Raw genomic sequence first — 16,830 nt, forward strand, 5'->3', positions numbered from 1 at the left:
ACAGATGGACTCCCACCCTAGGAGCAGGAGGCCCTATCCCATTGAGCCCTAGGCTGTGGTCAGAGGATGCAGTGCAGAGCTGGGGCAGGCAGAGTGCCAGGGGAGGGGTCTTTAGGAAAGAGATGAAGAATACTCAGAGAAATTGGGTCGATCCAATGCTGCACTCCCATGTCCACTGCAGCATTGGGTCTACCAGCAGCCCTTGCCTTGGTCACAAAGCCCCACCACCTCCCCACAGCCTTGCTGAGCCCTGCTTCCCATCCTGCCCCCACTACTGCCCAAGCACCCTCCCTGCCCTGACTTCCCAGCCACTTTTGCTAGAACAGTCAAACTCTAGGGTAAAAGGGACCTTAGAAATTCCTGGTCCAATCTCTCCTTGCTTTATAAGTAAGGAAACTGAGGCCCAGAGACGGGAAAGCACTCTTCAGGTCACACAGGCAGTTAGCGCCAAGTGGGTTTAGAACCAGGGACAGTTAACTTCCAGACCTGTGCTTTTTCTGACTGCAGACCTTCCTTCTCCCCTCTCTCCTCTTTCCCTCTCTCCTCTTCCTATTTTTTCTCCCTTAAATGCCTCAAGGAGGAAGAGAGTCAGGGAGCCAGGATAGGACAATGACAAGGAGATGAAGACCTGGAAGTGGGGGCTGAGGACAGGGATCTGGGAGCCAGAGCAGGGAGGCGGCAGTGAGCTGGCAAGGGCCAGGGCCCAGGAGAGAGGTGGGGGCTAGACAGGGCCAGGCACAGGTGGGGACACAGAGGGAGGGGTGGGAAGACACGGACATGGATGGACAAGAAGAGTTTGTCCCCAAGTCATCTGGGCGTTTATGCCTCTGCCCCATCCCTTTACCCTTGGGCCACTGCCCTGTCCCACGCCACTAATCTCAGGTACCCACAAGCCTTAGCCATCACTTTCTTTTCTTCTTCTCCTTGGCCAGCTTGGCCTCCTCAGCCTCCAACTGGTCCATCCTGTGTTTCATGCTCTTCTTGCCCAGTGGGGTCTTGAAGTACCAGTCCTGGGTTGGTGGGCACAGGAGTGGTAAGGCCCTGGGACCCATCCTGACCTCACCCCTCCCCTTTTTACAGATTGTTTCCTCAGCAGCCTCTTCTCCTCTTCCCCTGGGTTCGGGGGTCCTTTTAGGGCTGGGGTTTCCCTTGCTCCCCACCAAATCCTTCCGGTATGATGTCAGCCATTCTTAGGGGGCAAGCCCTCTTCCCTCCACACCTGCAGCCCTCTCTGCTGTGCTCCCAAGGCCATCCTTGGCAGGTGCACTGAGTCTGGGGTGGGAAAGGTGGGTGGCAGCTGTTACCAGAACTCACAAAGGGCTCCTGATACCTCAATGGTCCTTGCAAGCTCCCACCCTCAGGGAAACCAAGTGGGATGGCCCCGAATGCATTTCCTGGTGATTTTCTGCTCCCTTCCCAGCTGAGCTCCACACATGTTTCCACCGATTGTCTTCTGGTAATTTGTGGGAGCAGAGGGAGGGGTCCGAGGTGTGCTTCAGGGGGCTGACTCCCCAAGGGCGCTGCTTACCCACAGCCCCTGGCCCTGCCACCTCACCTTCAGGGACTCCTCCTCCTCCCTGTATACTGGATCCAGCTTCGCCAGTTGTCCCAGGAACTCAGAGGCCACCAGGGGCCGCTTGGACAGTTGCAGGAACCGCCGCTCACTCAGCACCGATTGGATGGCTTGGAGAATGTGACCTGGCGTGTAGCCATCGGAGACCTTGGCTAGGGCACTGATGTCCAAGTGCTGGGTTGGCTGGACGCCCCGGGCCTCTATCATACGCTTCCAGAGCACTGCAGGCATGCGGAGGACATGGGGCTTGGAGGGGCAGTGGGCACCAGGCAGGGGCAACAAGGCCTGAGCAGCCCCCACCTGGACCTGGAAGGAGCTTTGTGCTCCGGGGAGCAGCTCCATGTCCATCAGCTCCCCTTCCCCAGGGAAGGTACCGGATCTCAAGCTAGGCAAGGGTCATCCTCCCAACTCAACCCGAGCAAGCAGAGCCTCGGAGGACATAAACCACCTGCTTGTGTCCACAGAGCCGAAGCCAGGACCCAGGCTACTGGGCTGCTTGTCCAGCAGCCCTTCCAGAAGATCTGGCTGTGGGGGTGAGGGCTCGCAGCAGCAGTGGGGTATGGGGCAGGAGGTGGGCAGGCTTTGGTAGGGGCAGCCAACCCCGTGTCCCCAGGCTTCACCATAGCGGGACGTGTAGTCAGGCCGGGGCATGAAGAGGATCCGCTCGTAGACCCGGCACAGCCCCCGAATATCAGCCAGCTGTGGCCGGGAGGTTGTCCCAATCAGCATCACACGATCTCCGGGAGTCAGCAGCCGCAAGGCCTTGGTGAGGTCCTTCTTTATCCGCTTTGGGTCCATCTGCTCCAGGGGAAGAGGGAGGAGTGGTGGGGCTGGGGGATGGTGGCCCAGTGTACGGGGCTCCCAAGTTCTCAGAGCCCACCCCACCCTCAGCCTCACCTCAGCCCTAGCAGGATGAGGAGGCTGCCCATCCTGCTTTGAGACAAGGAAACTAGGTGTGAGGAGTAGAGGGGCATGTGCAAGGCCCCAGTGGGTGGGGTTTGGAGTGACTTGAACAAGCCTAGGCCTTCCAGCCCAGCCCCAGCTCACGCCATCTGCCCACATGACCTTCACGTCCACGCTCCCTCACCTCCCTGTCTTCTTTGGGGATCCTCTTATAGAAATTCTTCTCAGCATTTCCAATCCAAATCACAGAGGGCTGTAGGAGTCTGGCTACCTGGATGAGTTGAAGAGTAGAAATCAGACATTAGATGTCTCTGGAGAAGGGTCATGTCCCTGCTGGTCAGAAGCCAGGATGAAGGCTGGCATTGAGCAGGGGCTGACCTTGGAGCCCAGTCTCCACTCCCCACACCTGCCAGTCCCACCTCCCAGCCTGCTGCTGCACACACCTCACACCTCAGGGTAAACTGAGTCACTGCCCCCCATGGGGGGCTGCATATTCAGCCTCATCCCACCATGAAAAGAAGTTGCTCTATATCCTCCCCTTTCCCTTCATTCCCCCACCACAGGGGCTGCAGGGGGAACCCAAGCTCCTAGCCCGGGTTGGTAGGGAGACCTCACCAGTTCAGCACCTGAAATCATACCCAGTAGGCTGATGGGTGACATGATCTCAAAGCCCACCCTCCTTTGTTGCCACAGGTCTGAGAACCACAAATGCCAAAAGCTGGGGGCTCCGGACCTTAAAGACTATATGCACCATCATCTGTGCCCCATTCCTGCCAGGATATTTGCCCAGCAGGTTGCCCGGTGACAGGTCGAACAGGTTGGCGCCAGTTTCTGTGCACACTGCCTTGACCAGCATCTTCTTCCCCATGCCAGAGGGGCCCACCAGGAGGATGGAGCGGATGAGCGGGGCCATGGCATGGATATCCGAGGAGCCTGAGAGCAAGGAAATGGGCCAGAGCCAGGTGTCAGGTCAGCAGCAGGAGTCAGGGCTGGAGATGACTCTGTGTAAGGTCAGGCCAAGGGCCTGGGGCTGGGAGAGGAGGTGCAGATCACGGGGCATACTACCTTCCCCAATACCACCAGATCGCCTGGTCCCCTAGGCCTGGGAGCCAGGAGTGGCAGCAGGAGAGTTTGAATGGCTTAGGAGTCTCCAGTATGAGGAGCTGTACATGGGACTGGGAGGGAGCCTGCTACCCTGACTAATGCCCTTTCTGTTTTCCCTTCCTCTGCTTCCACTCCTGGATTATGAGTGGTGGAATTGAAAGGTATGGGACACGGGAGGCGGAGGTTGCCATGAGCTGAGATTGTGCCACTGCACTCCAGCCTGGGCAACAGAGTGAGACTCTATCTCAAAAAAAAAAAAAAAAAAAAGGCAGGCACAGAATAAACCACTTCAGAAAGCTCTTCAGCTCCAGGGGTGTAGGGCTGGTGGTCTTCTGGCAGCGGGACAGACGCTGGGTTGTCCCTTGGGATTGAGTAAGGGGCTGGCAATGTGGGCTGTTCAGCAGGTCAAGGGCCCACCTGATTTCTGGGGTGGCCCAATCTGAGTGTGACCTCCAGCAGGGCCTGGGCAGGGCCCTGGGGCTTGGAGGCTCAGGCTGGACATGCCCGCCTCAGCCACCCTACCCTGACCCCAGCCCTCACCCCAAGGGTTGCCTGCCCAGAGCTGGCTCCTCACACCCCCAGGGCCTCTCACCAAGCCGAAGGACTGCATACAAAGCCACATTCTGTCGTATGTCAAACAGGGATGGCATGGGCAACTTCTTTGCCAAACTCAGAGCAGATCCAAGATAGAGGAAGTCACCTGTGGCGATAGGCAGCCACTGAGTGAGAGGCACCCTCTCTGAGTGGCAATCAGGCAACCAGCCACAGGCAAGGCGGTGCCGATGGGGGATAGGGGAGCCTTGGCACCTGGCCACAGACTGGGAGCAGGCATTCTGGGAGGGGTCTCACCTACGTAGTCTTTCAATGCTACTGACTCACTCTTCCTTAGAAGTCCAGAAATAACAAGCTCTTCATACAGTGACTCCACAGACCTGGCAGAGGATGGCACAGGAAGACCCCCACCACCACAAGGGATGTTAGCAAGTGAGAACACAGGGAAATGGAGGCAGAGATGGGGGGCTGTTGTCATGAAGACAGGGGATCAGTGGTTCTCCTGCCCAGCATTCTGTGCTCAAAAATATCTACAGTGCCTGCAAACAGGCAGAATCAGGTATGGCACCAAATCACTGTCCTAGGAGGCAAGCCTCCCGCAGTGGGTGCTCTGTAAGAGCGGTGTGAGGGGGACAGGGGCCTCTGTGACACTCATCAGTCTGCCCCCTGGCCAAAGATCCACCATTAGAAATCCAGTCATTTGAATTAAGCATTGCCCTCTTCTTAGAAACTACATTTAAGACGTGAGTGCTCCTGGGAGAGACAGCCATTAAATTCAAGCAGCTGACGTCAAGGTGCTTGTGTGCTCTCTTTACCAGATAAGTCAACAGGAAGGGACCACTGACGAGTCCCTGAATGCCCCAGAGTGGGAAGTCCAGGGGGAAATGGCTTTGGCAGAGACAGAGGCGGTTAAGGCAAAGGTTGGAGGGAGGATCTGGAAGTGGAGAGCAATGACCTGATTATAAACTCCATTGAGATCTCGCTCTGCATTTCATGTACAGAGCCCTTTCTTGTGCCTTTGCTTGATCCCCACAGTTATCATGTGAGTTTGGCAGGGCAGGTACTTGGTGAACAAGGTCAGGGAGTCAGAGAGGGAAAGCGACTTTCCCAAGGTCTCACAGCAGCAGAGTCAGGACCTGTCCTGGACTGGGACTTGCTCCACCACCACCACCATGCAAAGTGGGCATGACAGGCTGTGCTACCTGTTTGGGGTCAGATCTTTTTCCTTCTTTTTCCCAGTTTTCTTCCCAGGTGTTTTCTGGTTGGAAACAAGCGCATAGGTCATTGTGCCCTGTTCCTTGCCTCCACTGTGTGCCCTCCCCTGCCCAGTCCCAGCCCGTCATCTTGCCTTTGGAGCCTTCAAGGGTCTTTCTTCCTCCTTGTCCACAACCAGACGGAGGTTCCTCAGCTCCTGACGCATCAGCTCATCCACCTAGGGGAGACAGCTGAGGTATGGCCGGGTGGCCTGAGGCTGGGAGGACAGGTGGGAGAGAAGCAGGCAGGGATGGGAAGGAGGGGAGGAGCCTTACAAAAGAACCCAGTGAGCCTGATGAAGGCAGCAGGGACAGCCCTTCCCACACATTTCTCTGCGTTCCTCCCTCCCTCCCAGCACCTGTTCACACCCAGTCCTAATCCTCTTCCTGTTCTCCCAGGAGCCCTGCTCTCAGCCTTCAACGTGCGGAGAAGCCCCCAGATGGAATTCAAGCCCAACATCCCCCACTGAGGTCTCTGTGACCTAAACGGTTGCATAACTGCTTAGCCTCAGTTTCCCATGTGTACCATCAGGAAAACCATGGTATTTTCCTCATGGGTTTCGTGAAAGACCACATGATTGAACACTCCTGAAGCCCACAGCATGGGTGGGACACGTCGTCAGAGGGTTCCTGAGGATGGTGGTGGGGTGTGGACACCCTGGCTCCAAGTCCCTCCCATACCCTCCACATCCCTGCTGCATCAGCCCTGGGAGAAAGCGAGACCAGGGGGAGGCAGAGGAAGGTGGGAACTGACGTGGGCAGCAGGTGGAGCTAGGACCATGCATGGAGGCAGCAAAGTCTACAGAGGATGAGCTGGGGACTGGGGTTGGGTGTTCAGAACAAGAGAGATGCAGAGAAATGGTTGGGGAGGAACCTGAATCTGGATGGAAGTGTGGGTCATGGGGGAGGGTGCAGGGTAGTGGCCTGCAGGGAAGCCCTGACCCCGCGCTCACACCTGTATCCGGATCTCCAGCTCCACCTCCTTTCTCTTCTCCTCCCGGAGGGTCTCGGAGTCATAATTCTGACTGGGGTGTATGCTCTCACACCGGTTCTTCCATGTACCTAACCGCAGAGAGTGGATGGATGTGTGAAGGTCAGAGTCCCGGGTGTATACACACATGCATGCACATGTGCACAAGCACATGCACACATACGTGCATACACAGACACATGTGTGCACACAGGTCAGGAGCCAGGCCCTGGCTGGTTACCCTGTCCCCACCCACCAGCCTGGCATTGTTTCTACCCAGATGGCAGATAGACTTGACCCCAAGGCCTGTGGCCACAGGATTCAGACCCAAACCTGTAACGCCCCCACCCAAAGAATCACACCATACCTCCCTCTCCTCATTTGGTATTGTCCCCTTTGCCTACACACCCACACTGCCACTTCATGGTCCATGTGGCAGATGCCCACTTTCTCCAGGACCCAGGGCCCCAGGTCCCACAAAGCACAGACACTCTTCCCCAGCCGTCTCCCCTCTTACTTAAGTATTCCTCATGCCCGGCACTGATCATAGGGATACATTTGGATGGCAACACTTGCAGCACCGCATCCACTTCCTAGAATATAAACATCCTTTGACCTTGACTTCATCACCTCTACCTAGCACAAACTCTGGCCCTAACCTTACCTCAACCCATCTTCCTACCATGAGTTCCCCCACACCTTGCTCCTCCCTGTCCCTCACGCCATGCATTTGGGAGGTATCTTACCCCCTTCTTGGACTTTTCTTCCTTTCCTTTCTTCTTCTTCTTCTTCTCTTTTTCATCCTTTCCTTTTTCCTTTCTCTTCTCTTGTTCCTTTTTTTTGTTCTCTTGGACCTGCATTTCCAGTTCCATTCTCACCTGTGACCAATGACACAAGACATTTCAGAGAAGATCAAGGGGATTTTACAAAAGAGAGCCCTGGATTTTACAGAAGAGAGCTGGAGATCTCTCAGGCCCAGGGCCTGTGACTGGGGTGAACCAAGGATTCCCTAGCCTAGAGTAACTGATGGGGTCGGGACAGCTGAGCATGCAGAGACTCCACTGGGGTCCAGGGAGAAAGAGTGCCCAAGAAGGAGCGTTCTGGTCAGAGCCACTGTTCTCTCCTGGCCATGGGATCTGGAGCCACTGCAGTCTACCCAGACATCCTTCCTTTCCCAGTCACAATGCCTGCTCCAGCCGCAGCTGCTCCTTGCTCCTCTTCCCCATGCCATCTTTCTAGCTGCCTGCATTTCCCCCAGCCACCTCTGCCTCCATTGAGGCTGACCCCCTACTCCACCCCACTCACTACTCTCTGTAGCCTCAGACTCCACCTGCCACAAAAAACCGTCTGCCTCACCTCCAACAGGGTACCTGTTCTGGAGTTTTGTCTGCAAAGATTGAGTAGGATCCACCTGAAGACGCATCTGGATAATCAGGAAATCGGCCAGTAAGATCGCTAAGTGAACATAAGATGATTGAACAGAAAGATGAATAGATGGATGGATGGATGGATGGATGGATGGATGGATGGATGGATGGATAGGTAGACAGAGAGGTGGGTAGAAGGGTGGGTGGATGGACAGATGGATGGATAGACAGATGGAGAGGTGGGTAGAAGGGTGGGTGGGTAGATGGACAGATGCATGGGTGGATAGATGGAGAGATGGGTAGAAAGGTGGGTGGATGGTCAGATGGAAGGATAGACAGAGAGGTGGGTAGAAGGGTGGGTAGATGCGTGGATGGATGGATAGATGGATGGATGGATGGGGAGATGGAGAGGTGGGTAGGTGGGTGGGCGGATGGACACATGGATAGATAGATGGAGAGGTGGGTAGAAGGGTGGGTGGGTAGATGGGAAGATGCTTGGGTAGATAGATGGAGAGGTGGGTAGAAGGGTGGGTGGATGGATGGGCAGATCGACAGATGGAAGGATAGATAGAGAAGTGGGTAGATGGGTAGATGGGTGGATGGATGGATGGGGAGATGGAGAGGTGGGTAGAAGAGTGGGTGGGTTGATGGATGGATGGATAGATGGATAGATAGATAGATAGATAGATAGATAGATAGATAGATAGATAGATAGATAGATAGATAGATAGATAGATAGATAGATAGATAGAGAGTGAGCTGGGTAGAAGGGTGAGTGGATGGATGGATGACAGATGGATGGATAGGTAGATGGAGAGGTGGATAAAAGGGTGGGTGGATGGATGGAGAATGGCAGAGAAAAGTAAAGGACCAGGGGAGACAGAGGGAGACAGGGGAGGAATGGATTGTTACAAACAAGAGGACAGATCACTCAGGGGGCATCCATGGGTGCTTTCCCCACCCTATTCTGGCACTTTCTCTCCCTTGTGGAAATGGGAAGTCAGGTGTGGAGATGGTCCTGTACACTGGGGGCCCAAGGTGGTTGAAACCAACAGGGTCAGCAGTGTGTTGGGGACCTGGGGGTAGAGGAGAAAAGGGCCAATCTGGACTAGAAGGCAGAACCCATGTGGGGGATGGAGCAGGAGCAGCCCTGAGGGACCCTGAGTGAAGGGAATGAAGGATGAGGGTAGGGTCAGCTGAGGACACTGACTGGCACTCGATAAACCACTGTCGGATTTGCTCCTTCATCTTCTCCTTCATGTCAGGCCCCTCTGTCTCTGCCAGAGAATCATGGGCCTTCACCATTGCCGCCCGGAATTCCTCCTCCTTCTCTACCTGGCGGAGCCTCCGGACATCCTCCCAGAGGCAGGCCTGGGAGATGATGCTCAGGTGCTCTACCTGGTTGGGTGAGGGGAGCTGGGGAGTGGAAGAGAGGTTGAGGGGCTCAGGAGTGGGAGGAACCAGCATCCAGTCTGGATGTAGCCCCCAGCCTCAGGCACACACGCCTGTACCCGCTCCTTCTCCAACACGACGCTCACGCAAGGCCTCGCACACACCCCCACACGGAACAACGGGCATGCCTGCATTGGAAGAAACTGTATTTGGAGCCGAATTCGTCTGTGTAAATTACTCTAATAATGAGTTTGCTAGATGCATCCGGGCTGGCCCCTACCCGATTTCCCCAGCACACCCTCCCCTAGAGCCTCCGGCCCCAGCCCCCGCCTGCACCCCCGCCCCGCGGCCGAGTTGGCAGCCGCTTTTGCAGCCACTTTCCCGCCTCATTGGCTCCCAAATGTATTTTAAATATCACTCTGCGCAGAGACAATTACTGAAAACGCTGAGCTCACACTGTTGATAGGCCCGGGCGGCCGGGCTCATTCCTCACCCACTGCTGTGCACGGACCCCTCCCTGCTGAAGCCAACCCCTGCCTCTTTCAGCCTGCTCTCATCTCCTGGGGGTCCAGCCCTCTGGCCCCTCAACCAGTCTCTGACCTCCACTCCCACACAGCAGCCCCTGGCCCCTCCTTCCTCCCAAAGCCCCAAGCCTCCAGTGGTAGCCTCCCAGCCTGCCAAGATGTCACCAGACCTGGGAAGGCTCCCTTCCCTCCCATCCCTCCAATCCCCAGCCCAGCCCCCTCCCCAGCTCCTTCTGGCAGCCAGGCCTCCACAGGATCTGCCCAGGACAAAGCCCTTCCCTCAGGGAGCATGCTCCCGCCACCCCTCCAGTCTCGGCCTGCCTTTCCTAAGTCAGTGGAGATCAACTGGGTGAGAGGACAGAGAACAGGGCATAGACAGATTCAAGGAGCCAGGCCTACTCACTTTGGCCAGGCACACATGTATGCACACAGGCACATGGCCTAGAAAGGCCTGGTTTGGGGAGTGTGTCCCTACCCCAACACAGTCCCTGGTGTGTCCCTGTGGCTACCAGAGGCTTTGGGGGGCGGTGTGGGTGCCCCTGCTGGCTTTGTGGCCTCTTCCCTCTGGGGGCCCACCCCTGTAGCCCCTCCTTCCAGCTGGGGGTGGGAACGTGGGGTCCAGGATGCTCTACACAATACCCCTCCTGGCCTCACAGGTGAGCTGCTGCCAGGGGCCAGATCTCTACAGGAAGAAGGGTATGAAGGGATATGGCCTGGGGGCTTTCCTGTCCTTCTGCCTCTTTCTCTTCCAGGCTCTCCACCCGGCCTGAGTGGAGAGCACCGTGGGCAAAGTGGGGCTGGAAGAAGACTGTGCTCTGGGTGGGGGCCCTGCCCTGGCCAGCCCTGTGTTCCAGGCCCCACCATGGTGGGCAGGTTGAGCTCACCATGCCAATGAACTCCATCTCTGTCCGCCGGTCCTGCTGAGTGCGTTTCCTCTGCAGGTAGCCTTTCCATACCTGGTGGAGGGATGTAGGAGACACAGGGGACACACACTGTCCACCCTGCAGCAGCCTGTCTCTCAGAGAGGGTCCGAGAGGGTCACACTAGAGATTTTGGGTGGGGCGGGGAGGAGCCCTGGGGAAGTCTGCTCAGGTGCACACTGAGCAGGAACAGCCTAGAACAGGGTGGTTTCAGGTGGGCACTCAAGCCAACTGGCCCCAGGGCCCCCCAGGGATTTCTTCCTTTCCCTCGCCACCCTAATCTGCTATCTCTTTTGAGGGACAGATCAGAGCTCAAGCACCCTACACATTCCCTACACCCACTCCTCAGAATCCCCAGAGCAGCTGGAATAAATATCTGACTCCACCCAGGCACATAGACACTGGCGCTGTAGGGATTGTGGAGCTCCTCAGTTAATCCTCCATTTTTGACCCAAGGGAACTGAGGCCAGAGACTGGACATGACCTCTCTCAGGCCCAGGACGCCATCTGTGCAGAGCTGGACCCGTGCTCTTTCTCCCAGGCCCAGCCACTTCCAGACTCCAGGATCACTGAGTGCTAGTGGGACCAGAGGGTGGGGACGCTGGGCAGAGGAGGGCAGAGCCAGGGCCCGGGCCAGCCAGGGCTTTCCATCTGCCTCTCGGCCCCTCCAGGAGCTGGGGCTGCTTCCTGCACTTCTCATCTGGGCTTTGTCCTCCCACTCCTGTGACCCCCACAGGCCAGGCCCACCATGACTGGGTCCTTCATACGTTTTTTGCTTTTCTCAGTGCTCTGGATGACTCTAAGACCAGCATGCAATATTTCTGTACTCTTGATGTCTGGCAACAGGCACAAAATGACCAGCTTTGGTCTACAGGGGAAGTAGGACTCCATCTTTGGGGTCTATCCCCCTTCTTGACTTCTTTGCCTTAGTGAGCCCTGCTGTCGAGAACCTCCTTCTCAGACATTGACACAGTCATCCTGCCTCAGACCGACCTGCTCAGTGTACTGATTACTAACACACGAATCTATCCCATTTGCAGATGATATATCTTCATAGAATCACTATTGTTTGCTAGATGGTTGCCTGCTTTCGTCTTTCGGTGGGAAGTTCTAAGTTTTCTCTAGTGGGCTAGGAGGCAGAGGTTTTTGAGGTATTGGGATTTGAGAGAGAGAGGAAGGAGGGGGAGATTGATTTGAGAGAGAAAGAGGCCCACCCAGGTCAACACTTCCTGGAAAGAAAAGGTGGCAAGAGGCTTCTGTGACAGAGCAGGGCCGGTGGCCTTAGGGGCAGCGACACCTGCATGAACAGAAAGTGGTCTGTTCCTGCACTGAAATTTTGCCGGGGCTCCTCCAGTCTCTGGTCAAGCTGTTAACCACTACCACCAGGAGTCGGCGTGTGTTAGCAGCATTTTAAGGAATGGTAGGAGAGGCCATGTTCACACACCAAGGCAGACAGCAGAGGCTGACCCAGAGAGGTGCAGAGTGGCTGTCCAGAGCAAAGGAGAGGTGTGACAACCAGGATGGTAAGAATGCTCGGGGAACCTTAAGGCAGAGAAGGGCTTTCTGCAGTGAGGTGGGACAGGAGATAAAATTATGGAAATTATGTTATTTCCATATTAAAAGGTGACCCAGAAGGCACAGAGTTTGGGGATGCTCAGATCACATCAGTTATCAAATTAATTCATCATGATCAAGTTTCCCTCTGTCTTAGTTTCCAGGAGGCTCAGGATCCTTTCTTGTTTTAAGAGATGGGGTCTTGCTACATTGCTCAGGGCTCAAGCAATACTCCAGCCTCAGCAGGATACATTTTAGTGGCTCATTTTCAACAGTCGTAAGAGTTTCTGGAGTGATCATCTATTCTGTTCTGCTACTCTATTATGGATTTTTCTTCTCTAATTTTAATGATCCTTCTGTTTCTGGGACTTTTAAGGTATCCTACTGCAAACCCTTTTGAAAATAGAGATGTAGATTAAATAATAAACAAGTAAGATATATGCTTGCTGACTGATTAAAGTACTCACTGGTTTAGAATCTAGTTGTGGGGACTGGGCATGGTGGCTCATGCCTGTAATCCCAGCACTTTGGGAGGCTGAGGTGGGTAGATCACTTGAAGTCAGGAGTTCGAGAGCGGCCTGGCCAACATGGTGAAACCCATCTCTACTAAAAATACAAAAATTAGCTGGGTATATTGTCGGAGGACTGTAGTCCTGGCTACTCAGGAGGCCGAAGCAGAAGAATCGCTTGAACCCAGGAGACAGAGGTTGCAGTGAGCTGAGATCATGCCACTGCATTCCAGCCTGGGCAACAGAGCGAGACTCCATCTCAAAAATAAATAAATAAATAAATAGTTGTGGGGCTACAGAATCCAAGCGCCTGCACTCCTGTGATCAATTTCTGAGCCCAGCAGGCTTCCTGAATGAGGTAACTCTACCCTGGCCCTCCTCCTGGGCACCTAGGGTTACCTTCTGTATGGTGATAGCTGCTTGGCACTGACTGAACTTGTGCCATCCGTCCTCCCGAATCCTCCGATCCTGCTCCTCATCTCTTCGAATCTCTCGCATGAAGGTGGCTCGAAGCCGGCCTTGCCTGGCCCGCTCTGCCTTTTGCACTAGAATTATGGCCTCAGTCCGGTGCATTCCTATAAAGCTCTGGCCAGAGCAGGGGCAAAAGAGCAGAAGCACATGAAGGAGAGTTTACATCCAGGGTGGACTGCTGGGAGACTGGCCATCAAAGGGTACACCAGGGCACCATCCTCCCAGAGTATCTGGGAGCCCAAGTCTTGTCTTGGCATTGGAGGGTTACCATGAGCACAAGAATAGCCTTGAAGGAGGCCAGGGATTACCTAAAGGGCACTCTCGTAGAGGGCAGGGAAGGGCCTCTCTGCATTCTGGAGGCTTTCAGGAGAAGGGGTATGGAAGAGTCCGGGAAGGTGTCACCTTGTTTACCTTCTGGGAGGACTCTGGCTCCAGTCTGGACAGGATCTCAGCCAGTATCAGCTGTCGCTCCCGCACAGCAGTAGACTGCTCCAACAGGAAGTATTTGGGGATTGGAACCTCCAGGTCAGCCTTTGGAGCAATGTTGGGGGAGGAGGGTCAGGAATCAAAAGTCTGAGCCATCTGGCCAATCCATTACCATTTTCAGGGGCTTATACACCCCCAGCACTGTTTTCCTCCATTTTAGAGTCCTGAGGTGGGAAACTTAAATGGGGCAGATGCCCCCAAAAGTCATTCCTCTCTTCTTCTGCCCCCATCCTCTGACTGGAGTTGAATTCTGGAGGATAGTGGTAGGTGGCAGTGGTCTCAAACCTGGTTGTGCATCATAATCAACTGGGAAGCTCTTAAATGCAGATTCCTAGGTCCTCCCCAGACTACTACATCAGAATGGCAGGGCCTGGGGAATCTTTCCCATGGCCGCCGGCCCCACCAAGCGCACTGCTGCAGCTGGTTGGGGAAACTTTGAGATAGTCTTGGATATGAAGCAGTTACTGAACCCTGAGCCTGACTGGAGGCCCTACAGAAGCTCTGTGTTCTAGAACAGCCTTCTAGAACTTGCCCGTGCACACAGATCACGGGAGGGTCTTGATAAAATGCAGGTGCAGATTTAGCGGGTTAAGGATACAGAGTTTCTCATTTGTGATGTCAACGCAGCTGGTCCAGGGACCACACTTTGAGGAGATTCTAGAGGACTCTCCTCACCAATTCCCTGCGGTTTGTGGGTCTTCCCAGTCATGCAGGGGACCTCATCCTGACTCCATCCAACCCCTAAGTACCTCCATGCACAACCCCCACCGCCAAGCTTCCTGAAGCCCTTCCCACAAGGCCAAACTCCATCCTCTGATCTTCTCTGCCCTCCTTCCTTCCCTAGCAGGTGTCCCAACACCAGGGATATAGGCAGGGGGTGGTCGGCCCCATCCCTACCCCACCCGACTCCAAGCTGGCCGGGGCATGGCTCTGTGTCCCAGGTGGTCAAGGCGGGTCCTACCCCGCCTCTCCCCTACTGCCAGCTGACTGGGGGCGTGGCTTCGTGGCTGCGCACACGTACCGGGGTGAGCTTGAGATCCTGCAGCACGCGGTCCAGGCAGGGGTTTTCACAGAGGTCGGCGCGCACCAGCTCGTCCTTGAGCTCCAGCACGCGGCCCGCCACGCCGTCCAGCAGGCGCCGCAGCAGCCGCCGCTTCTGCGGCTGCACCATCTGGTCATAGACGGTGTTGAAGCGGCGCAGCAGCCCCAGGTAGTGCAGGTAGAGCGACGCGAGCCTGTACTGGAAGGACTGCCGCTCCCGGTCGGGCACAGGTTCGAGCAGAGGCTGCTCTTGGTCCAGCAGCTCCTGCAGGGTCACGTGGGAGGACTCCCAGAGGCGCTGGTAAGCTCTGGAGAGAGGGTGGCGGGCGCCGCGTGCTCTGAGCCACGGAGGAGTGGGGAGATGGAGCCTCCTGGCCTTTTGAGGAGTGTGGGCTTAGGGTACCAGAAGGTGTGATACCACTCATGGCTCCGAAATGGACTTCAATGAGGTAAGGAGCCCGCAGGGCAATGAGTAGACACTGACCTGGTCTTAGGGAGAGTGTGGGATTGGGCTCCGCTGTAGGATTAGCAGAGAGAATGGGCATGACCTTCGGGGGGTTGGGGGAAAGCCGGCCCAGGCTTGAGGCTCCGGTAAGGAAGGGGTCTTCGGGAGTCAGGGGCAGTGGGGCCCGCCAGGTGTGGGGCAGCCCACGGATGCTGCAGTGATCTGGGCTGGTGGGTGGGAAGTGGGGGTGAGGGATGAATGTGGAGGAGGGTCCCTTCCTCAGAGCAGAGCCCTGCTTCTGGAATTAACTGTCGGAGGGAAGTTTCCACCGTGAAAGCTGCCAGGGCAGCAGCAGCAGCTGGAGCGACCCAGCGCCCAAACTGCCACTCTGCCCCAGCCTCTCAGGACCAAGGAGGTGCTCTGACCTTTGCTCTCTCTGCCCTGGGAGCCCCACTCCAGCCCCTCACTCACCCCTCAGACATTGTGCCCACTCCTCCACGCTGCCCCTTGTTTGCTGGTGGTGGAATTCACAGAACCTCTGTGGCTCCCTGACTCCCAGGGCCACAGGGCAGAACAGCCTAGTTTTAAGAGTTCTGACCCATTGTGCCAGTGTTCTAGGGCTGAGGAGAGGGGACTGGTGGCGCAGAATGGGCACATTATCTCGGAGGACATCCTGGAAACAGCACACTGAAGGGACTGTGGGTGGGTGGCTTCAGGCTCCCACAGAGCAAGCTTTGGAAGCTTAGGGCAGAACATGTTGTCCAACTTTGGCCATTTTTCTTATAAGGAACAAGTGAAATAAATCTCTATTTGAAGTCTCCTAAAAGCTTTGGCACTCTGAATACATCTGTCCTAAAGACATTACCCCCCAACAAGGCATCACCGCAGCTTCTCACTCGGAGCTGCCTGTTCCCTCTGTCCACCCACGCCTCCTGAGCCCCACAGCCCTCCACTCTCTGGATGATGGCACGGAGAGGCCCGTGTGGTGGAGGGGAAAAGCACTGATTTGGAATCAGAAGGCCCTGAAGGCCCAGTTGCCCCCTTGGGTGAAAGTGAGCATAACCATGCTTGCCTCCTTGGGGCCTGCCAAGAGTTCACACCATTCCCATGAGCCAGACCCACGTGAAGGATCATGCTAGAAAGCATAGTGGATGCTGTTCTGCATGCTTGGGGCTCACTTGGTCACCTGTGGGTACTGCCTCCCATCACTGCTACAAGTTCAGGAGACAATTTTTCCAAAAAGACAAAATATTATACCACTAGCAGCCTGAGGCTGTCAGCTGGGGTGAGCTTTTTAGCTCAGTGTCATGTCGAGACTTATGAATAAGTAAATCTACGAGGAACAGGGCCAGGGAAAGGGATAGAAGGGAGACAGCAGCAAAGAGAAGCAAATAGGAGGACTCTTAACTCGAAGGTGCCTACGAGCTACCTGAGGGTCTCATTACAATTCAGATTCCGGGCTGGGCACAGTGGCTCATGCCTGTAATACTGGCACTTTGGGAGGCCAGGGCAGGTGGATCTCCTGAGGTTGGGAGTTCAAGACCAGCCTGGTCAACATGGTGAAACCCCATCTCTACTAAAAATGTAAAAATTAGCCAGGCATGGTGGCACATGCCTGTAATCCCAGCTATTCAGGAGGCTGAGGCAGGAGAAAAACTTGAACCTGGGATGGGGAGAGGTTGCAGTGAACGGAGATGGCACCACTGCACTCCAGCCTGGGCAACAGAGTGAAACTGTCTCAAAAATAGATAGATAGATAGATAAAC

General features: G+C 55.5%; 1 protein-coding gene across 1 annotated transcript; it reads right to left on the reverse strand.

Annotated features, from left to right (window-relative positions):
• Positions 1 to 795: 795 nt before the first annotated feature.
• IQCA1L (IQ motif containing with AAA domain 1 like) lies at positions 796 to 15,582 on the reverse strand. The gene is made up of 19 exons (XM_025380704.1): positions 15,536 to 15,582; positions 14,600 to 14,927; positions 13,504 to 13,623; positions 13,021 to 13,206; positions 10,523 to 10,594; positions 8,933 to 9,138; positions 7,726 to 7,810; positions 7,102 to 7,233; positions 6,873 to 6,948; positions 6,341 to 6,447; positions 5,481 to 5,564; positions 5,335 to 5,390; positions 4,430 to 4,512; positions 4,173 to 4,280; positions 3,210 to 3,409; positions 2,661 to 2,747; positions 2,194 to 2,371; positions 1,556 to 1,794; positions 796 to 1,010 (listed from the first exon to the last, which is right to left on the reverse strand). The coding sequence occupies exons 1-19, from the start codon at positions 15,544 to 15,546 to the stop codon at positions 903 to 905; spliced, it is 2,466 nt and encodes an 821-aa protein (XP_025236489.1). The 5' UTR covers positions 15,547 to 15,582; the 3' UTR covers positions 796 to 902.
• Positions 15,583 to 16,830: the final 1,248 nt, after the last annotated feature.

Source organism: Theropithecus gelada, chromosome 3, assembly GCF_003255815.1.
Source record: "Theropithecus gelada isolate Dixy chromosome 3, Tgel_1.0, whole genome shotgun sequence".
Lineage (NCBI taxonomy): Eukaryota > Metazoa > Chordata > Mammalia > Primates > Cercopithecidae > Theropithecus > Theropithecus gelada.

Bases quoted from the DNA above. Each gene is read 5' to 3' on its own strand.
- IQCA1L (XM_025380704.1), bottom strand. The intron at 2,748-3,209 runs GTCCGGAGCCCC...CAACTCATCCAG, and splicing joins TGGTGCATATAGTCTTTAAG to GTAGCCAGACTCCTACAGCC. The intron at 1,011-1,555 runs GTGAGGTGGCAG...CCACCAACCCAG, and splicing joins AGGAGGAGGAGTCCCTGAAG to GACTGGTACTTCAAGACCCC.